Source organism: Balaenoptera physalus (genome assembly GCF_965194825.1).
Source record: "Balaenoptera physalus genome assembly, chromosome: 18".
Lineage (NCBI taxonomy): Eukaryota > Metazoa > Chordata > Mammalia > Artiodactyla > Balaenopteridae > Balaenoptera > Balaenoptera physalus.
Window position 1 is genome coordinate 75,928,654 of NC_138899.1, and position 23,330 is coordinate 75,951,983.

General features: G+C 44.6%; 1 protein-coding gene across 5 annotated transcripts in view; it reads left to right on the plus strand.

Moving 5' to 3' along the window:
* Positions 1–21,386: 21,386 nt before the first annotated feature.
* FLT1 (fms related receptor tyrosine kinase 1) overlaps positions 21,387–23,330 on the plus strand; it is a 172,078-nt gene continuing 170,134 nt past the window's right edge. For 2 of the 5 annotated variants that reach the window (XM_082435508.1, XM_082435509.1), the window contains exon 1: positions 21,391–22,288. In XM_082435508.1, coding sequence (XP_082291634.1) covers positions 22,225–22,288 — 64 coding nt within the window. In that variant the 5' untranslated portion in view covers positions 21,391–22,224. Of the gene's footprint in view, positions 22,289–23,330 lie in introns of all 5 variants that reach the window. The other 3 variants (XM_082435510.1, XM_082435512.1, XM_082435513.1) reach the window with 3 other exon arrangements.

Genomic DNA, 23,330 nt, shown 5'->3' on the forward strand with positions numbered 1-23,330 from the left:
GTTGCTAAATTAATCCTCACTTTCAGGTTAATGTTTTTCCTCTTTTCATTTGTGAGACTTCCCACGTATGCCCTCTAATTTTTTTTTTAAACACATAATGGCATTTCGTGACTTTTAATTGTATGGTAGTGATATCTAGTTGTACTTCTTTGGCAGACACTGGGAAATGTGGAACAAAATTAGGTCTCAGAGTTCTGTGGATGCTAAAAATAGTGAAGAGTCAAGTTTGCAATACTCAAAAATTAGTGAATCAAGAAGACGAAAGTTCACTTTTAAAAAATAAGATCAAAATTTTTAATAGGTTAAAAAGTCTTTATAGGTTTAAAATTTTTTTAATAAGCTTTATTTTCTTAGAGCAGTTTTAGGATCATGGCAAAACTGAGTGGAAATTATAGAGTTCCCACTATCCTACCCTGCCCCGCGCTATGAGCATACCCCGCCAGGTGGTTCATTTGTTACAGCTGATGAACCTACACTGACACATCATCACCCAAGTCCATAGTTTACGTTAGGGTTCATTCTTTTTTTTTAATTATTTATTTATTTATTTATTTATGGCTGTGTTGGGTCTTCGTTTCTGTGTGAGGGCTTTCTCTAGTTGCGGCAAGTGGGGGCCACTCTTCATCGCGGTGCGCGGGCCTCTCACTATCGTGGCCTCTCTTGTTGCGGAGCACAGGCTCCAGTCGCGCAGGCTCAGTAGTTGTGGCTCACGGGCCCAGTTGCTCCGCGGCATGTGGGATCTTCCCAGACCAGGGCTCGAACCCGTGTCCCCTGCATTGGCAGGCAGATTCTCAACCACTGCGCACCAGGGAAGCCCCCTAGGGTTCATTCTTGATGTTGTACATTCTGTGGGTTTAGACAAATGGATAAGGACATGTAGCCACCATTGTAGTATCACACACAGTAGTTTCACTGCCCCTAGAATTCTCTGTTTTCCACTCTTCATTGCTCTCTCCCCCTAACACCTGGCAACCACTGATCTCTTTACTGTCTCCATAGTTTTGCCTTTTCCAGAACGTCGTATAGTTGGAGCCGTACAGTACGTAGCCTTTTCACACTGGCTTCTTTCACTTAGTAAATGTTCTTTTTTTTTTTTTTTTTTAATTATTTATTTATTTATTTATGGCTGTGTTGGGTCTTCGTTTCTGTGCGAGGGCTTTCTCCAGTTGCGGCAAGCGGGGGCCACTCTTCATCGCGGTGCGTGGGCCTCTCACTGTCGCGGCCTCTCTTGTTGCGGAGCACAGGCTCCAGACGCGCAGGCTCAGTAGTTGTGGCTCATGGGCCCAGTTGCTCCGCGGCATGTGGAATCTTCCCAGACCAGGGCTCGAACCCGTGTCCCCTGCATTAGCAGGCAGATTCTCAACCACTGCGCCACCAGGGAAGCCCAATGTTCATTTTTTTAAACCAGCAAAAGAATCTCTTCCTATCAAGCTCCTGTCTGTGTATTTTGCTTCCAAAGCTTGTTCTGATTGCTTTCTTCTGCCCTCCGATGGCTGGACGCATATACCTACCTCACTCTGAGTGTCCCTGGGACGTTACCTTAAGAGCATTGAAATGGCACAGCTTTCTATCTTTAATTATATAAAGTTTGATGGGACGTTCATAATCAAAACACACTCTTACCTACACACCAAACAAGGATGACATGGACCCACTAAGGGGGCGTTTGGGAGGTATGTCTGGGGGCCAGGGTATAGCAGACTTACTACTGCCATTCAAGAATGATGAGTAATTTGTAAAAATAGTTAGTTCTACCTAACATGCAAATAGAACCTGTGTTGAAAAATGCTGCCTATGCCCTCTAGATTCATTTAGTTAGGAAGTATTTTATTTATCTGTTATACCCCAAAGAAAACTACTCTAACATTTTTATTGTCTTAGATCTTGGCCTCAAAGATTTGAAAGCAATACTCCACCACGACAACTAGTGGCCAAAACCCCAGGTTACCTTAGGACTTCATGATTTAGTAGGATTGCAAAGCTGCCAAGGGGTCCAGGGCCTCTTTGTCCAAGGAGCTGGACCCTTCAAACAGGGGTTCCCAGACACACACACATGATGGAGCTCCTGACTATCACGTAGTTCTTAGGGAGCACCGTGAAAAACATGCTAAATTAAATAATAAGTTTAATAATGATGATGGGGATGGTAGTCATAGTTAACATTTATTGAGGGCTTACTATATGTCACTCATGGTTCTACTTGTTTTGAAGTTTATCCCATATAATTCCCCCAGTGAGGTAATACTGCTCTACTATGATTATCCCCATTTACAGAGGAGAAAACTGAGGCTCAGAGAGGTTAAGGAGTTTGCATCAAGCAGAGGCAGATGTGGTTTTGTGGGCCGGATGTATATGCAATTTTAGAGGCCCCCTTTAAGAAAAGGAATACAAACACATGAAAATAAATTGGGACAGGCCCTTGGGTGAGGGGTCCAGAAGCTTAAGCTTCCCATATAATTGGCCCCTGGCCCAAGACCACCAACTAGGAAGGGAGAGAACCAGAGTGGAATCTAGGCAGCCTGGCACCAAAGATCAGGACTTTACCTCTGTGAACACATAATGTTATGTTAAAGTTTCATGCCATCTCAGACTAGCTTATTATGTAGCTAGGTGGAAAGAGGTGTCAAAGTTATGAGAAAGAGTTGATATAAAATTTTTAAGTAGAAAGAAAGTTTCTATTAACTTGGTATTTTCTGCAAATTTCTGCTCAAAATCTCATCCAATTCTTGAGCTCCAGAGTTTCACAAAAACATAGTTTATAAATCTTGACCTAAATGATTCAAGAGAAAACACATCTTGTTTCTTTTTTAATGTCCAAATTTCTACAAGTTTTTAGGATTATACTCTTATGTTGAAAAATATTTTTAAATTCCCCAAATGTTATCATTTTCTATGTAGTGTGTAATCCTAAAATATATAGCAATTTGGACATTTAAAATATTATTTAAATTGAATGCCAATTTAAATTGAACACCAAGTTCAATAAAGAGTGTTATGGGGGGGGTAATAAAAAGAAGGGAGAGGGAAATGGAATTGGGAAGATTTTTAAAGTGAATAGTATGTATATAGATGTTCATGGTATTATTCTTTTTACCCTTTTTTAAAAATTGAGATGTAATTGATGTATAACATTGTATTAGTTTCAGTTGTACAACGTAATGATTCGATGTTTGTATATACTGTGAAATGATCTCCACCCTAAGTCTAGGTAACATCCATCACCACACATAGTTACAAAAATTTTTTTTCTTGTGATGAGACATTTTAGGATCTATTCTGTTAGCAACTTTCAAATAGGCAGTACAGTATTATTAGCTGTAGTCACCATGTTGTACACTACATCCCCATGACTTATTTATCATATAACTGGAAGTTTGTACCATTTGATCCCCTTTACCCATTTCTGGCAACCACCAATCTGTTCTCTGTATCTACGAGCTTGGTTTTTGTTTTTTGTTGTTTAGATTCCACATATAAGTGAGGTCCTACAGTATTTGTCTTTCCCTGACTAATTTCACTTAGCATAATGCCCTCAGGGTCCATCCATGTTGTCACAAATGGCAAAGTTTCATTTTTTATGGTTGAGTAATATTCCACATAGTATATATACCATAATATCTTTATCCATTCATGAATCAATGGACACTTAAGTTGTTCCCATATCTTGGCTATTACAAATCATGCTGCAATGCACATGGAGTGTGCAGATATCTTTTCAAATTAGCATTTTTGTTTTCTTTGAATAAATACCCAGAAGTGGAAATTGCTGGATCATATGGTAGTTCTATTTTTAATTTTTTGAGGATGGTATTGTCTGCATTTGGGTACTTTAATTCCTGTGTGAGACCAAAGCAGGAGAGATGCATTTTGTTCAAAATTTAAATTTTCATGACACACTATCTGATGTAACTTATCTGGTCAGTTTGTTTGGATAAACTCAGCTTTGTTTGACATGACTTTATTTGACTCCTAGGATAGAAGAGATCTTGGTATTCTGTACAAGTTGATGTAATACCCTGATGTACTTCAGGGTATTCTGGGCATAAAATGAAAGAGGTATTCGCAAAGGCTCTTAAAGGGCTGGGGAAGGAAAGTGAGTACTGTCTACATTGGACCTGAAAGTGCACAGGGACCAGGTATCTTCAGGGTTCATGAGTTGTCAGCTGTCAGTTCATTTGAGTAGCAGACCTGACGTGTATTTGAGGTCAAAATCCTACCATGTGTTAAAAAAATTACCATGTTAATAAAAGTATTCATCTGCTTGAAAAGACAAAAGACCTAAAAAAAAGAAAAAAGTAGACTCAGTTTTCTTTCCCTGTAAATTATGCCTGTAGAGTTCTTGGTTTGGTGTCAAGCACGCAAATGGTTGTTTTCATTGTTATCCCTAACATCCTTTGCTATCGAAGTACCTTTGAAAATATGCCTATACAACCGTTCAGAGCAAGGCATCCCATATGTTTATTACCAACGCAGAGTATTGATGTTTTATGGGACGGGCAGACCTATCTGTGGGATGGGCTGGATTGAGCTGGGCTCCCTCTGCTGCTTTTCTCATTAAGAACCAGGCCCTGAAAAGTTTGTGCTGGGAGAGTTGGTGATGTGGAGATATACACCGCTGGTTCCTGAAAGCCGTGTACCCTCCCCCTCCCACCACGTGGTCCATTTTGATATCTTATGTTCCCCTTCAAGATAACACTTCATAGTTTTTGTAGTTTGATTTGGGATTAAAATGTTGAGAGTGGGATTACTTTGAGTTGCTCAGTGGTGTATAGTCTAAGAGAAATAGCCCTCCAGGCTCTATGCTGCCAGACTGGCCTTGGTCATAACATTTCAACCTTCAAGTTTCATGTTGAAGACATGATGGGAAAAGTCCATCCCAATTATTCGCAGCTTTATGGGTTCGAATCATGTCCCCATCACCTTCTTTCCAGCTGGAGGCATCTCTAGTGTCTCAGCCCATCCTCAGGGCCAACAGAGCTAGCTGGTTGACTAGTTTAGTTACCCTTCTGTGCAGGGCTGGCTACATAATTTGCAGGGCCCAGTGTAAAATGAAAATGTAGAACCCCTTTCCAAAAAGTATTAAGAATTTTAGGATGGCTACAGCAGAGCATTAAACCAAGTACGGGCCCTTCCAAACATGGGGCCCTGTACAGCTGCATGATTTTGCCCTCTGAAGTGGCCCTGCTCCTATGGACTTTCCTCTGATGCTTATACCTTTTTGGGGGCTCATTAACAGAGTTATTGATGATGGTAGTTCAAGTGAAAAATCATGTTTTTCAGCAGTGATAAATCCATACTTTCTGTGTTGTTGTTGTTTTATTAATTCAAATATGTTTTCTGGTATTTTTGTCTTTCTGAGCCAATCAATGGCAATTTAAAAAAATCTAAGTACATATTTTTCTATCCTCTTAATCATTTTACCGTGGAATGTTCTCTAAATTATCTCTAAGAATCCATAGACTTTAAAATTATGGATACCAAAATTAGACACAATATTCAGATACGCCATGAAGGCTGACAAGGGTTCGAGACAGTGGAATCGATCAATCAATATGATTGCAACATCAAAATGTCTGATTTTTCTTTTTTCGATTTGCTGATATTCTATTTAGAATTTCTGGATCTACTGTTCATAAGTGAAACCAGTTATAGCTTTAATTCTGACACGTTCCTTATTTGTTTTTGGAGTCAAGGTTATGGTAACCTTATAAGACAAATTTGATAGATTTCATAACTCTTCTCTTGATCAGTTTTATGAGATAGAGATGATCTGATTCTTGAAGATTTATTAAAATGTACCTGGAACTAATGTGATTATACATATTTTGGGGATGGGGGTAGGTGGGAAGGAGATGGATGGGGGGGCATTAATTCAGGCTCTTTAATGGTTATTGCTCTATTTGAGTTTCCTAATTTTTCTTCTTAAGAAGTTTTAGTTTAAATTTTTAAATTAAAAATAAAGAAAAGTAGAAAGAAAAACAATAATCCAAAATTCTATCACCATTTTTAATATTTTGATACATATGCTCAACCATTTTTGAGAAAAAAGTCACCATGATAATTTGTCAAGATAATCCATGCAGAAAGTATAAAGATGAAAGTTATTTTTAAAGTCGCTCCAAACCTCACCATTAAGAAATAACCATCATTAATAAGTCAACCTTTTTTCCAGACAATTTTCCTTTTTTTTTTTTTTAATTTATTTATTTGGCTGCGCTGGGTCTTAGTTGTGGCATGCGAACTCTTAGTTGCAGCATGCACGTGGGATCTAGTTCCCTGACCAGGGATCGAACCCAGGCCCCCTGCATTGGGAGCGTGGAGTCTTAACCACTGCACCACCAGGGAAGTCCCCACACAATTTTCAATGCATTACAGACAGAGGCTGGATGGCTGATGAGTGGATGAATGGATATTTATAAATGCTATTTTTAGATAGATAGTAATATTTATAAATACTGTTAGTTTTACTTGAATTTATTCAAAGAAAAAAGAAATTAAAGTAAAACTGAATTGCAGATGAGAGAGATTAATTTCTTTCAGTTTTCTCAAAAGTTAAGAACAGAATTTTTTTTTAAGGTATTAGATCCATTGTGTTTTAAAAATTACATTAAACATTTTTTAGGTAGCATCAATTGACCCCCTGCCATGAGAGCAGATGACAGTAGTATCTTACTTCCTGCCACTTCTCTTCCCCTCCTGATTTTTGCCCCAATTCACAACATTTACATTCTACTAAGTAGCATAATTCTCAGAGTTGTTTAGTTTGTATGTATGTATATATGTCTGTGTACATATATACACACTATATATATACACACATATATATATGTCTTAAGTGGATTTAGTGTTTATCTTAAATCTTTTTACTGTGGTTTCCTCATTCCCGAGTTTTTATATTTGATTACTTTTTTTAATTGGCTGGATTTATTGTCAAGTCATATGGCTTTTCCATGAAGAGTCCTGGCATTGGGTTCCCCAAATTCTTTCATGTTTGAGAAATGTCTGCCTCTGCCTTTCTACTTCAAAAACATCCTGGCCTGGTCTAGTATCCTTTCCCATAGAACTCACCCTGTTGTCTTCTCTCAATGAGGGAGAAGTGTGTGGCCAGTCTAATTTCTCTCCCTTATAAGTAATTTGCTTTTCTGCCTGAATACCTGATAAATTCTTCCTTTATCCTTAAAGTTCAGTAGTTTAATTAGAAGTTGTCTCCTTGGTATTATACTGTATTGTGTTTTCCTGGAACACGATTTGTTCTTTTGATCTGCAGAGTCAGTTCTTTCACAGAATTTTTGTTCCATGTTTTAATAAATATTCTCTTTAATTTTTAGATTCTTTACTTCAGGGACATCAGTTATCTTAAGTTGGAATAACTTAATCTTTTTTCCATTTCTATTAGTATCTCATAAGTTGCTTTCATTTCTTTGTCTTTTTCATATATATTAGTTCAAATATCTCATGACTTTCCTTTATGTCAGTAATTAGATTCTCAGTGGTATCTGTCTGTTCTTTCTGTTCCTAATTTATATGTTTATTATGTAATGATGTTGTTTGGGAGTTCCATTGGTTTCCTTATGTCTGCAAACTCTTTTTAAATTTCATTTTGTTGTTTCAATACATTAGGATGGGCTAGGTTCTGCTGCAGTAATTAGTTAACTAACCATTCCCAGTGGCTTATCACATATAGGTTTTTTTTTTTTTTCATGCAAAGTCAGCTGAGGGCTCACAGTTTTCCAGGGTAGCTCCTTTCTAAGACATAACTCAGAGCCCAAGATATTTTCATCTTCTTTTTCCTTCCAGTTTTATTGAGATGGAATTGACATACAGCATTGTATAAGTTTAAGGTGTGCAGCACAGTGATTTGACGCACATACGTCATGAAGTGACGACCACAGGAAGTTTAGTGAATGAACATCCATCGTCTCATATTGATACAACATTAAAGAAATAGAAAAAATATATTTTTTTCCTTGTGTTGAGAACTCTTAGGATTTATTCTCCAATATACTTGCATCTTGAAGCTATACCACCGGCTTCTAAGTTGCCGTGGCAGGAGAAATGACAGCATAAAAAACTCACACCTGCTGACCTGGAATTTTCTGGAATTGGCCTGAAATTGTCACACACCACTTACATTTGTTTCTAGAATCTACACTTTTTGCACAGAACTAGTCAGATGGTTAGTGTTAAGCACAAGGAAGGCAAAGAAATGCAAAATGGCTATATGCGCAGGAAGAAGAAAACGACACAAGATTTGGTAAACACGTAGCATTATCTCTGCCGCATTTACCATAACATCCTTGTGCTCTTGTTTTACTGAATCCATGGGTTTTTAAAAAATCATTCTCTAGTGTAAAGAGATCAGGATGAGTTTTCTTCATTCATTTGAGTTAAGTTGTCTCCAAACTTAAGTTCTTCACCAGTCTCGTGCTGGTCTGTCTGTTTCCTTCCTTCTTCCCTCTCTTCCTCTTTCTTTACTTCTTTTATTCCCTCCCTCCCTTGTTGTATATTTGCATAGTTGTCATGCTGGGGTTTTTTTTTTTTTTTTCATCTTAAGCAATTCTGTCCAGACCTTCTATTTTCTCTGATACAATATAGGGGACTTTTTTTTTTTTTACTTCTTTAACACTGTGTCTAAAAACAGTGTTTCTTCTCCAAATAATAGTTTGTGGTTGAGCATTTCATGTTATATTTTTAAAATAGGAATGAGGGGATGGTGGGAAGGGAAGAGTTTATCTGTGGTGCTAAGTAGGATTTGTTGGGCCACGTGGTCCTTTGCTGTCTTCTGAGATTTTGTTAAAATGCTCATGCAGGATTCCAAAGACCCCAGGAGGATGTTCTCAGGTCTGGGACTCCTTCTTGTGATGTGCTCATTTGTTTGTCTACTGCTGCTATTTGTCAGACAGAAGAGCTAAAAGATAAAGACACCCACGTAGCTTGGTCCTCTCGACTGGGTATTCGTGGCGGGTAGAGTAAGCATTCCTAGGGTCTCTCTGCTCACTGACGGGGTTTGGGTAGAGGGTGGGATGAGAAGTCTAGCCTTGCTGCGCTGCTCAGCCCTGCTCCAGAGTTTCCTGTCTCCTTGGCTACTAATATTTGAAGCGTATTTCATTAAGTTGTGGTTCCATCCTTGCCTCTTTGCCATTAATGCAGATCTGGGGGATGGTTTTCATGATTTCTTTTCTTTAGGTATTAAGCAAGGGAAATTCTTAGATACGAATCTCATCTGTCATTTTTAACCTTTAGTCCAATTTTGTAATTTTTTTCTATAGGTAATTGTCAAACTCATCTAAGTTTTCAATGTGATGTGCGTACTTTAGTTCAGAGTTTTGTTATGATTTTTTAAAGTTCTGGACTGTATCTGTCGATTTAGCTCTGCTGTGTGGCCCCTTTGTCACTACTAATATTGTTTATTTTTGTTTCTTCTCTCTCTCTTTTTTTCCTTATCACTCCTGCTAAAGAGTTATCTAGCTTTTGACTTCAAAATAATAATAACAATAGAAATTCTACAAAAGTTTAAGACATGTTCTGTATTCTTAGTGAACTTTTAACAAAGGTTTGAACACTAGGAAATTAAGATTTAAATTTAATATTATTGACTAGAAGGTAAAATTGTAGTTTTAAGAATTAAGAAAGCTGGGGAGTTCCCTGGTGGTCTAGAGGTTAGCATTCGGTGCTTTCATTGCCGTGGCCCAGGTTCAATCCCTGGTTGGGGAAGTGAGATCCCGCAAGCTGTGCGGTGCAGCCAAAAAAAAAACAAAAAAACAAAAAACTAAGAAAGCAATCAGGTAGGAGTAGTTTATTAACCTGCTTGGGCTGCCGTAACAAAGCACCACAGACTGGGTGGCTTAAACAACATAAATTTCTTTTCTCTGAGTTCTGGAGACTGGAAGTCCAAGATCAAGGTTTCTTCCTCTCTCCTTGGCTTGTAGATGGCCATCTTCTCTCCCTGTGCCTTTACATGGTCTTCTTCTCTGTACCTGTCTGTGTTCAAATTTTCTCTTCTTATAAGGACACCACTTATATTGGGTTAGGGCCCCCTCTAATGACCTCATTTAACTTTAGTTAAATAACCCTATCTCCAACTACAGTCACATGCTGAGACACTGGAAGTTAGGACTTCAACATATGAATTTTGGAGGGACACAATTAAGCCCATAACAAATAAATCAGGAGAGACTTTTGTAGTAGCTAGGATATAGGCTAAGAGATTCAAAAATATAGTGGCAAAAAATATGTTAGTTTTTCTCATGAAACAATCTAGAAGAATTAGGTGGTACAGGGCTTCTTCACTGTCATCCAGAGACCCAAGTCCCTCCTGGCTGTTGCCCCATCCTCTTCTAGACAGTTGGTCTCATCTCATGTCTAGAACTTGGTCGGCATTCAACGAGCGCTTCTGGAATAAAAGAAGGAATGAATGAATGACATGGTGTGTTCTGGCGCAAGGAAAGGACTAGCTTAAAGGAAGTAAGAATTATTTATTTCAAGAATATTTATTTCTTGATAGAAATAAATAAGCAGAAAACATGATTAAATATATATGTCTGACCAGATTTGAGGAGGGTTTAAAAGCCAAATGATACTCCAATAAAGATGTTAAAAAAAAAAAAAATCCAAAGGGAACTCACAGGGTATTGGAATTAAAAGGGATGAAGCAAATTCAACTCACCCATTTTATACAAATGAGGAAACTGAGGCTCAAGAAAGTGAATTAATTTACCCACATGACTAAGTCATGCTATCCAGGATTCTAATTCAATTCTTCTGATTCCAAGTTAAGGTTAATAGGAGGGATATGGATACTCTGTAGTTTTTTACGTGGGAAGGACATGATGTATGCTGTGCTTTAGGAAGGCCAATTTTTATGGCTCTTAATGTGTCGTTCATCAATGACTATCCATATACTCACTGTGGCTGACATTGACTTTGCTCACACAAAGGATAATTTCTGTCCTCTTGGTCGCTAACAGATCCCTGATCTTGTTCCGGTTGGTGGGAGAGAAAGAGATTCTTTGTTCTAGGAGACAGTGCCCTGCCCTGTGTGTGTGGTGGGGATGGTGATAGGGTGGCAGGGAATTAATCATGATTGTCCTAAGCCAATCATGTTAATTTCACTGCCCTTTGCCAATGATTGGTCTAAGAGTTGACAGGTGACCCAGTCTGGCCAATGAGACATAAAGGAGATTTTGCTGGGTAGCTCCTGGGAGAGTTTTTCTCACCTAACAGATAGATAGGACCCAGCAAGGAGAAGACCTCTTTGCCCCACTCACTGCCTTGAATGTAGTTGCATAAGTCACCTTGTAACCATAAAGCAACATCAGAGATGGCAGGGTAGACAGACTGAGACCGCCTGCCTGGGTACTTTGCAACATTGTGGAATTGCCACATCTGACCTGGAACTGCCTTCTCCAGACTAAGGAGTAATTGTTACTTTAATTAACTTTAGTCTTTATTGCTTAAGTCACTTGTAGTCAAGTATGCTGTTACTTTCAACCAAAAGCATGCCTAACTAGTATATTCGTTATATTTGCTTTTTAAACAAGCACTTAAATGCCTAAAGACATCCTTGCAGTTCCCAATAGTTTCTCAACAAGAAAGCACAAGATAAAATGCAGCACTGTACGTTCTAGAGGTGTGCAGGGGAGAGGGGCCTGGTTGACTGGCGTGCTCAGGGGAGACTTCACGGTACATGTGGCACTTAGACCAGGACGTGCACAGCAGGTGAGAGCTGAACAGGCAGGAGAGGGTGTCAGGTGCCTCAAGGAGAGGTAGCAGGTCCCAGCATGAGCCGACGATGACAAGTCTTTCACATGCCTTAGGGGACAGGATTGCAGTCTGCATTTAAACACCTGCCGGAGTGTTACCAGCCTCCCAGATCCCACGGAAAGCTGTGCTCTCAGTCTTCCAGGAAACCCTGTGGATGGTGGTTAATGGAGCCGGGCACGTGAGGAGGTGGGAAGCTCTGCAGTGGAGAAGCACCTGTATAGTCTTCTTTCACCCCAGATCTAGGCTGTGCTCTTCACTGGGTGGGGTCCGTGTCTTCCTACTATACCTTCCTCCTGAGACTGAGATCTTTATCTCCTTTTGTGGTCATTCTTAATTTTAGTATCAGGGGACCGGGCCAACGGTCAGGAAATTTCCTTCATGGCCCTAGAAGGTTCTCTTAAGCTAATGGCGCTCCTGGTGTCCTGTTGCAAACTTCCCAATTTCTAGGTGTGGTCAGGCTCCTCAAATCGCCTAACACTATCAGTGATGACAAATAACAAAAGCATGTTTTTCAAGTGATTCTTCATCTGTGAGGCATGACTCCATGGCTGTAGAGGGAAACCCGGTCTCTTGTATGCATGTGTCATTAACTGAGTGAGTCCTGTGGCCTCAGCTGGATGCATCACTTAGTACTCGAGGTTTCATTTTCTTCATTTATAAGGAGTGAATCACTGGGGCTTTTCTAAACTGAATTCATATAAGGAGTTGTTAATTATAGCCGCTGTTCTTTCTAGATACTGAAATCACAGGATACCTTCTTCATCCTCCACCACCATTTTTACAGTGGGGGATTTTTAAGTCCAGAGAACAAATAAGCAAAGGCAAAAGCAAGCTGTAGCCTGCCTGCCAAGCAGGAGGAATGGTGGTCACAGGAGGGCCAGGCAGGCCAGCAGCCTATTTTTTTTTAAGTCCTTTACCTATGGATTCTTCCTGGTCCTTGAGTTCTGCCAGATCTTGTGGAATGACTGAACGGGGAGGGGGTGGGGAACATCCGGTGGGCTCGGGAGGGGACCACATCTGCTGTTACCCTATCTGAGCCTTTCGTGTGATCCTGATAACAGCCAATTTCAGCTCTGCTGATGGCAGGTAAAGGAAGCTTTTATCCACACGTGTGGAATGCTGCAGGGCGACCCTGGGCCCCCAAAGACCAGCTCCGTGGTGATAGTGGCGATTAGTGGGGAAACTCAGGAAAGGAGATCTTGGGACAAGAGGAGGTTGGGGAGGCCTTCTCCAAGATGTGTCTCCCATTGCTGCCAACCTTCGTGGATCAAGGTTTTTGCCTGTTAAAGGAGCAGGTTTTCCTATATAAAGCTTAGGGTTTTCTACCGGAACTTCAGTAGCAGAGGCCCACGGAGAGAGGGGATGGGCAGCTGGACCAGGGCAGGGCGGAGAGGAAAGGGAACAGTGGAACCTGACGTATAAGCTGGTCCCTGCAGGGATGGCTATGAGATGCGACAATTACTCAGCAGACAGGCACCTGAGGCTGGGCCCAGCAACTGGAGGCTGTCAGAATTAAAGGACGCTTGAAATCAGACAGGAGGCAGGGTCTCAGACGACGCCCTAGGGTAAGGGGACGTGGCTCTGTCCCCCAGGGACAAGGCTCGTAGGTGTAGACAGTGTGGTGGGCCATTCGAGGCCCAGTCCCGTGGGAGACCTGGAACTTGAGGGCAGAAGTGTGGTCCACCCCCTGGGGGTAGGTAGGGGAGGACTAGTTAGGGAGGGTGCAGGGGGCATGGCAAAGAAACGTTACTAACGTCATAAGAGCTAACACTTACTCAGCGTCATAAATAAACTATTATAAATGCTTTTCTGGATTTCTCTTCTAATCCTCACGACAACCCATCAGTTCTGCTGATGTCCCAGGGTAAGGGACTGGGGCCCAAGGAGGTCAGGTGGGTTTGCTCAAGGTCATATATCCAGCAGGAGGCAGAGAGCCCCTGGCCGGCTGGCCCTAGAAGCTGCACACATCCCCCCCAGACGAGCAGAAGTGCTTTGCTCTCTGCTTGACGTTGCTTTCTGAGTGCAGGTGACCTGCTCAAAGGTGGTGATCTTGACCCAACTGAGATCTGAGCTGAACTGCAGACAGATCCTTCCTTCCACCGAGTTACCAGATCGTTTCACGATGATCCAGGGGATGAAGCAATGGGTCCTTAGGAACCAGCTCTCTCCTCCCCTATGATAAGCTTGGCGTTAACGGACCAGAAGAGCTGAGGGGACTCTGGGCGTGGGAGTGGAGTCTAAACCATAAGCCCAAGGAGGTCCTGCAGATTCAGGTTCATTGTGGGCAAAGCACATCACCTCTCTGCCTGTTTCCTTAAAGTAAGATCAAGCGGTTGGACGTGATCGTCTCTGAGGTTCATTTGTACGTTCGTATTTTATGATTCTATGCGTAATCTTCCCCAGTCAGCCTTCTGGAATCTTTGTTTTCCCAACCTTAGACGCTTCTTCGTATGTTCTAGAAAAAATGTCTTGCAATATTGTCTTTCTGTTCCTAAATTGCCTAGGATGCTTGCCAACAAATCCTGTTTCATTTTGCTTTTTTTAAAAACAGATAGTTTTTAAGGTCTTTATATCATGAGATGATTGAGCATGGGTTTCTATCCTTCCCCCCTCAGTTTCATTTTCTTTAGTTAATGGTCACCCACAACGATTTCTAAATAAATACGATGGAGGAGAAAAGAGATTTTCAAAGCTTGTGCATTTCTCTCCTCTCCATCATATACAGAATATTTTCCTGGATTCTCCTTTTAAAAAATATTCCTGTTTTCTTTATTTTTCCTTCTTGATCTTGTTTCTGCTTATCTGTGTTACTTCTGAATACAGCAGTACTTTTCAAGCCAAGTGTAGTTTTTAAACCATCAGTTTCCCTTGTGACTACTTTGCACCTATTCATACCTCTTATCAACGAACATTGGATTTGCTGGAAACTTGTCCTCTTGACTGTCAGTGAAACCGAAGCTCTGGTCACCAGGTAACATTCACTGTACTCCTTCTCTCTGTAGCTTCACTTTTTTCTAGACTCGGAGCCTAAAATTTACTTTGGGTTGATAGTTTGCATTTTTCAGTTTTAGACTAGGAAAGAAAAATGTGTTTTATGAAGAAAACATTTCAAACATATACCTAAGAAGAAAGAAATATATATAAATTATATACCCATGATTCAGTTTCAACCTTATCAACATAGGGCCTATCTTGTTTCATCTTTACTACTTTTGGATAATTTTGAAGCACATCTCAGACATTTTATCACTTCATCTGTGATTACTTCAGGATGTGAAGAAAGGGAAGTCTATTTAAATAATAAACTATGTTTTTTATTAAATAACTATTAAACTATTATTTATTATTAAATTATTATTATTATTTGGCTGGGTTTAAAATTTCATCAGGAAAAACCACCCTAGTATTTGACTTGTTGCTTTGGACATTGATCTGTTTTATGTCCAAAACCAAGGTTTGTTTATCATATCTTGGCGTCAACTCTTTTTCTCTTTCGGGGACAAACGGGGAGTATACTCCAAAATACAGAGACAATGATTCTGATACTTTTTATAGGTGTTCTGAAGAAATTTTTAGTATAAAATTAAAGAAACAAAGTTATTTAGCAGTTTAACATTAGTGGAAAGCAGCTTATGATGTCATGTCTTTCTCAGAAGCAATGTTCTCAGTTTAGCCAGAACTTGATTTTATGGAATATTATTTTTTCAACAGAAAAAAAACCTCAAGCCACTTATTAAACTCAAGTCTTCCCTCCACAGTTGGATTAGGTGAGCTTGGGGGGTCTAACTTTCTTACAAAATGACATATTTGCTAGATTTTGCGTCTGATGTCAGATTTGCCAGTTTGCATCTTTGAAAAGTTCCTGCATTCTGGCTGACTGCTGGTTCAGATGGGCCTGTGGTCCAGGGCAGAGAGTGGCTGGGCTTCTCCCTGACTTCTGCTGCTGCTGATACGCATGAGAAGTACATCTGGGAGGAGTCTGGAAGAGATCAGGAAGGAAAGGGATGGTCTTTCACGGAAGCGGCCAGCAGACCTGCCCAGAGGCTGTGTCTGGGTATGGCGGAACTTTGCAAGAAGGAAGGGCTGAAGTTGGAGAGCTCTGCTGCTCACCCCTGCTTACTCAGACGTGGGAATCCAACTCATGGCATTTAACAAACTTCCTAGTCACAGCCCAGCCGTTACATAAAACTCAGACGTTATGAGTAGATAAATTTGGGCCCAGTGTTAGGGTACAGCAATCCGATGATGACTTTCTACTTCCTTAAAATGTCTGGCCCTGAGCCAGACGATCACTTTAAACCCTGTCTTGGCTCAAGGAGGAAAATAAAGTAGGCTGCTTTCAATTGCCCACTCACCTGAACCTGGTTGAAACCAACAAGTCCTTCCCCTCCTCTCCCACCAGCCTCCCCATCCCGGCAATGCTCATCGATCTTAGAGTCCTTCCTGGAACCTTGGGGCTCTCCTGGGCTCCTCTGTCTCCCTCACCTCGACCCCAGTGTTAATTTCTCTCTCCATCCCTTCTCCGAACTACTAACCAGAACCACCTGCCCTCTTGCTCTCTCCTTCCCATCATTGTTCCAGTTCTATCCTATCGCCGCTTAATAGTTTGTTTCTCCCTAGATTTATTTAATAGTTTATTCCTTTCATTTGTCTTACTTCCCTTGAATCCCCTATATGCTAGTCTAACCATCCTAACCATCCTTTCCTAGGACTGGCAGTATGAAACACATTTAAATTTACCTACCAAGTAGTCAAGGTCCCTCAGCCTTTCCTGCTGAAACTTGCCTCGCTGTTCCCTGACACCCTCCCTCCTCCACTGGCCGCCCCTGCCCCTCACACGTCCCCCCACCCCCATAGCGGGCTGGTTTTCTTCCCTTTGCTCCTTGTCAGAATGCCCTCCCCTCTCTGCCCACACAAATCTGTTACTACCTTCAAAACCCTTTCCCAATTCAGTGAGGAACAGTTCCTTTTAGTACTCACAACTGTATCTTGTTCTTGCGGTAGAACTGTTTTAATTGCAGTAGAATTGTTTCCTCATGTTTCATGAAGTCTGGCCTTCTCAAATAAACGGTAAGGCTTTCTAGGGCAATAATTATATCTTCTATTCTACTGTCTTCAACAAGACTGGCCCAGAATTGCGTATGGGTACAAAAAAAAAAGAAAAATGTTTACTGAATGAGAGAATACATTTTCTGGATTATGCCGCACGACACAAAACTTTTCCTTCCGATTGCTTAGCCAGGTCACTGTTGGACGAAGCTGGTGCAAGTCTCAAGTGAGGCTAGAATATTGACTCTGTGTGTGTGTGTGTGTGTGTGTATAAAAGGGGCTTGGAGGGAGGAGAGGAATGGCTACCGAGTGTGTGGATGTGCCTAACTGACTAAAAAACATTCCAATGTCAAATTAAATGCATTTGGGGATTATATATAATGGTGAAATTGAAATGTCCAGCAGTAGGATAACATTTTACAGCTATTAAATATAATAATTATGAAGGCTATATAGAAACACAGAGAATTAAAAGCACTCTCTAAGAAAATGACTAACATGAAATATACCAAAGAGATCTCGGTGGGTTTATAGAGATGATGGGGTTATGATTATCCTCCAGCCCTCTCCCCATCTTTGCATCTGTCTAAAATGTTTTATAACTAAAAGTGTATTAAAAGTAATGTCATATTTTTTATAGGCTGAGATAAAATTAACCTTTGGCAAAAGTTGTTAATTCTATTGATTAGATGACCCCTGTACAGACTTCCTTAGCCAGCTACTTTTTCTTTAGGTATTAGTCCCTTCTCTGTTTTGCTTCGTCTCCTGCCCCAATCTTCTCTAATTATCTCCATCTGGGCTTTTTTTTAAAACTTTCCTAAAATACCTTGAATAAAACTCACCTGTCTTATTACTTCTTGCTAGGACCATCAATTATTCCTGAATAATGACATGGTAAATGGTGACCAGCTAACATGCAGCCCCCCATGGTGATGATGCATGACACATCTCGCATCAGAGATAATGACACAAAGAATGCTTTGGTTTACTTAACGTCTGCTGATTCCTCTCTCCCTTCCTCCTTCCCTCCCTCCCTTCCTTCTTTCTTTCCTTCCGTCCTTCCTTTATTCATTTATTCAGCTCTGCCCTGGTCAGTGATTTTGATCATGATACAGAAGGCATATGTATCGTATTTTTGGATAATCTGAAGCACGACATATAGAAAATGCACTGAATTTTCTCTATGCCAGAAAGATTTCAACAGGCCAGAAAGGTGGACTAAATCAAACAAGAAATTTAATAAGAGTGGGTATAAGGGTCTGCAATTTGGGTCATCAAAAGCTGTGATTGTCCAGTATAGCCAGACCACAGCTCCTGTGAAAAAGCCTCAGGGCTTTTAACCAACAGTGGGTCCCACAAGCATCCAGGGTACAAAGTGGCCCACAGAAAGGGCTCCTTTGATCTTAGGCTGCAGTAACAGAAATATAGTATCCATGTCACAGTTCCTACGGAGGAGGGTGCAGGGCTAACCAACCAGGAGACCAGAGCTAGGAGACTCTGCCTCAGAAAGAAGCTGAAAGCCCGAATCAATCAAAACGAGATAAATGGCTGCAGCACCAACCTATGTGAGGAGCAGGTAGTCAGGGATGGAGTGAAGCACATGGAGCCAAAACAAGAGGAGCGAGCATGTCCATGGGGGGCAGGCAAGGAACTCCAGCAGAACCTATCAGCCTCGGAGAAGTGGAACCGTGGGTGTGTCTGCCTGGTGAACTCAGCAGAGCTTGCCCAAGGAGGATTGTGAGCGTGGGCTACTCAGATCTAGGAGCCGGAACTGTCAAGCGGAGATGTGCTGGGAGCTGTTTTTTTCCATATAACACAGAAGGGTTTTATAATAAAAGTCATTTGGTTCTTGTAACCAACCATACATATTTATGCTATGCAGTGTGTAGCCGTGGAGTATAGTTGTTCTTTGCTCTGAAGCCACCTAACCCATGTGGGGACAAAGTCCTGATTGAGACCTGGTGACCGCAAGCTGATGGGCTCTACCCTTGGTCCACCGTAGGAAGATGAGGCCCTGGGTTCCCTCCTGTCTCTCACAGGAGGTGCTCCCACACTGTTGTTCAGTCTTGAATATTAAAGCTGTTGGTTTTACCAACAGTGTGCCTCTGAATAGGGGCTAGAAAGAATCCTCGAGAGAATGTTTGTAGCTGATAACAAGAGAGAATGTCTGGTTTTGCAGGACATGAAACGTCCTTTTGTATGTGAGCAGGAAGCAAGCAGATAGTCTATTTCAATAGCTTTTTATACCCACCAGGCATGTTGAAATTGATCTTTTCCATCACTGTTATCTATAAAACCCCTTTCGTTAGTGATTTAGTTGGAAGGGTGCTGTAGCCCATTCTTGTTCAAAGGTATTATCTCTTTTTTTGGGGGGGTGGGGGGTTGAGAACCATACCTTTACTTCCCATTAGTTAAGCTTAGATATTCATTTATCTAAATGCTAATATTTATCTGAGGTAAAATGAAATTCAGAACAAAACCTTGTGAGAACTTGTAGCATCTTGAGTTCTTTGTTAGGAGGCTAATGCAACTAACAAAGTAAGAAGTAAAGAAATTGCTGACTATAATTAAAACCTGCAACTTTTCAAAAGAATAGTTGGGAATTTGTGGAAAACCACTCTTAATGCAGAATGATTTTGGTGTAAATTACGTTAGATTCGACCAGGACTCTCTTAACCTTAAATAGTTGGGCAATATGCTAGTATTGTTTTTTTTCTTGAATTTTATTTATTTTAAAATTTTATTTATTTATTTATTTATCTTTGGCTGCGTTGGGTCTTCCTTGCTGTGCGTGGGTTGCGGAGAGCAGGGGCTACTCTTCGTTGTGGTGCAGGGGCTTCTCATTGCGGTGGCTTCTCTTGCTGCGGAGCACTGGCTCTAGGTGCTCGGGCTTCAGTAGTTCTGGCACGCGGGCTCAGTAGTTGTGGCTCACGAGCTCTAGAGCGCAGGCTCAGTAGTTGTGGCGCACGGGCTTGCTTGCTCCCCTGCATGTGGGATCTTCCCGGACCAGGGCTCGAACACGTGTCCCCTGCATGGGCAGGCGGATTCTTAGCCGCTGCGCCAGCACGGAAGTCCCTATACTAGTATTGTTGATGGACGTCTGAGGTCATGAAGATCGTTTTAGCTATCCATCAGATACCCGTTGTGGCTTCACAAGTAAACTCGATGCAGAGTCTGACAGCCGGTATGTGAAGTGTTGTCTCTCAGATGGCATTTGAAGGGTTGTAGTAAACTTTTGTAGACTGTACTATGGACCGTTCTCCCCCAGGGTCAGCTAAGTGTCTCTCCTAAGAAGCGCTCCTGAGTTCTCAGACGGACCACCTCTTCTCTGTGCCCATCGTGAACCCAGGCTCCCTCCAGCACTGGGATCCCCACACTGTAATGTCGTGGCCTCTTTACCCGTCAACCTCCTCTCCAGATTCTAAGCCCCTTGGAAGACATCTTCCCATCACAGTGTTTTTGGCCCTAACACAACGCCTGGCTCTGTCAGGGGCTGCAGAAGGGCGATGCTGACAGCCGCTTCTTGGGAGAGAGCATAGGAGCGACAAGCAGCTCTGAAGTGAGGCAGGGGGGACACCTCGGCTCTGCGGGTGTGTCCCAGGCTGTGACTGAGGCTGGGGGACCAGTTGTAAGATCCGCTGTCAGGCTCTAACCCTGAGATACGTAATTAACTAACTGTTCACGCAATGGTGCTGCGGATTTGAAGGAATCAAGCTTGGGCGTAGGAGCCCCAGAAAAGGTGGAGAAGGCAGCAGGCGCGCAAAGGCTCCGCGTGGTCTCACTCTCCTCGGAGCCGCGTGGGGCTGCCACTCCCGAGCCCCAGCGCCAGGTGGGCGTACGCGCTGTTCCTGCGTGGGACTCCCAGCGGCGGGGACCTGTCCTGGCCCTGCCGCTCAGAGGTGTGGCAACTCCGGGTTGCCTAACCTTCCCCGGCGGGAGGCAGTCCAGTCCTTCAGGAAGAGTCGCTGGCCCAGCGTTTAGGAGCCATCACGTTCCTTTTCATCGTGGCCATCTGGCAGTTTGCAGTAGAACTATTTTTCAAACCAGCGGTATTTACAGGGACAAGACTGCGCTGCTCCGTGGAGCCTAGGACGGTATCAGCCTTTGAGGTAATGGAAACGTAATTGGGGAACGAGGTGGAATTAGTGTCATCGCAGATGATCTAGTGCCTCACGTTAATTTCCCCGGGCTCTGTTCGAAGGGCAGTGGAGTCACTCATCTTGCGTAGCAAGCAGCCATCAGAAGGATTCTTTTCGAGCATTTAGGAAATAAAGTTCAAGTGCTCGGCCTTTAAAAGTTGCAGGAGCAGCTTCACGTCCCAGCTTTTTAAAAGGTATCATGATGTTATTGCTTGTTTTGCTTCTAGGAAGCCGAGGGTTTAGGAAATGACTTGGGCGGGTGCATCTGTGAGGTCGAAAAAGACACAGACGCGCTCCCCAGGGACCCGAGCGGCTTCGCTGTCTTCCCGAAGGTGCCAGCCAAGCGTCCGGTCCCCGCGGGCGCTCCTGGCGCAGTCCCCTGTGCCGAGGGTGTCCGGCGCCTTCCTAGACGTCTGGGGACAGTTGGGAGAGTCGCGGGGCGGCGGGACAGCGCGGGAAGAGCAAGGAAGGGGGGGAGGGAGCCGGCCTGCGCCTCGCCCCTCCGTGCCAAGGACACCGTCGCGGAGGCGCGGCCAGCTTCCCGGGGTCGGACTTTCCGCCCCGGGGGCCGGGCGGTGGAGGTCCAGCCCTGTCCCCCTTCCCAGCTTCGGGCGGCCCCCAGGGCTGAGTAAGCCGGGCGGAGAGAGCCTGCAGGGATTTCCTGAGAGCTCAGGGAAGGAGGAGGGGACCGGGACGCGAGCCGGCCGCAAGGACCCTGAACCTGCCCGGCGGCGCCCCGGGGCCGCGCCGCCCGCGCCTCCCCACGCGCGCTCCCTCCCCGCCCCCGCGCCCGGCGGCCCCCGCCCCCTCCCGAGCCGTAGGGAATCAGGTCCCGGAGGAAGAGGGTAGGTGGGGAGGCGGATGAGGGGTGGGGGACCCCTTGACGTCACTGGAAGGAGGTGCCGGGGTAGGAAGTGGGCTGGGGAAAGGTTATAAATCGCCCCCGCCCTCGGCTCGTCTTAATCGAGGTCCGCTGGAGGCTCGGAGCGCGCGGGCTCAGCTCTCCTCGCGGCTCCTCCCCGGCGGCGGCGGCAGCGGCAGCGGCGGCGGCGGCGGCGGCGGCGGCTCGGAGCGGGCTCCGGGGCTGGGACGCAACGGCCGGAGGACGCCGGGCTGCGAGGATTACCGGGGGAAGTGGCTGTGTCTCGGCTGGAGCCGCGGAGAGGGGCGCCCGGGGCGGAGGGCCGGAGCGAGAGGAGACAGGCTCGGGCGGCTGCGGCGGGCGCCCGCGAGGAGCGCGGGCACCGGACGAGCAGGCCGCGTCGCGCTCACCATGGTCAGCTGCTGGGACACCGGGGTCCTGCTCTGCGCGCTGCTCGGCGGTCTGCTTCTCACAGGTGAGGCGCGGCCGCGGCCGGAGGCCGGCGCGGGGCTGGCGGGGGCAGGGGCGCAGCCCGGGGGGCCGGGTGCGCGCGGGGAGCGAGCTCGGAGGGAGCCGGGGACACCAGTTGCAGTGGACACGCCTGGGGCCGTGACGCCCTTTCTCCTCCGCCGGGCGGTCGGGCTGGGCGCCCCGGAGAGCAGCTGGCTGGGGTCCGCGAGCATCGCCGCGCTCGGGTCCGCGCTGGGGCTGCCCCTTGCGGCTGGAGTCGCTGATCCTCGCTGCCTGGCGGCCTCCCCCAAGCCGGCGCCCCCCACCCAGGTTCTGGGCTCGGGAAGTGCCGCGCACCCGGACCTGCGTGACCCCCGGAGCCTGCTCTCAGGTGGCCTGGCCGGGTCCGCGAGGCCCCCGGATCAGCGGCTCCTAGGACGCCCGCGTGGCTGCCCGGGGGCTGGGCTGAGGCCCGGCCTTGGCGATGTCGGGCACGGGCCGCGACGTCGTGCCTCCCGAGGGAAGGAGGTGAGACCCTTAGGAGGGGATCGCGTGCCTGGCGGGAGCACACAGATCCCTGAAGATGGCAAGAGCTGGTATCCTTCGACCCACTCTGGGCCGCCGAGCTCGCGTGTCCGGGGAACGTTCCCCCAGCGTCCTCTCCTCCCTCCCCCCCGCTTCCCACTCGCCGGCCACTGGGCCTGAGCGCTGGGCGCGCATCCATCCGAGTGGAGCCTCTGCCACGGGTCCAGCCCAGGTCGCCGACCTGAGTGACCTTGACCGACGAGGGCAGTCGAGGACCCAAATCCCGTTAAGTTTCAGAATTGCAAGCCTAGCCTTTTAAGTTCCGAGAGAAGAAAGGGCAGATGATTTGGACCAAAAGGTGCGGTTTGACGAATCGGTGAGGTGCGCGCCTTTGCTGGGCGTTAGGGACACTGGCGGCAGAACCTTCAGGGACCAGTAGGTTGTACCTGGTTAGTGTGGCGGTGGCCTCCCCGAGGCGCCAAAACCTGAGGGCATTTAGGGACTCGGACTTGCCTTTTCTTCTCAGCGGGGCTCAGTGGCCA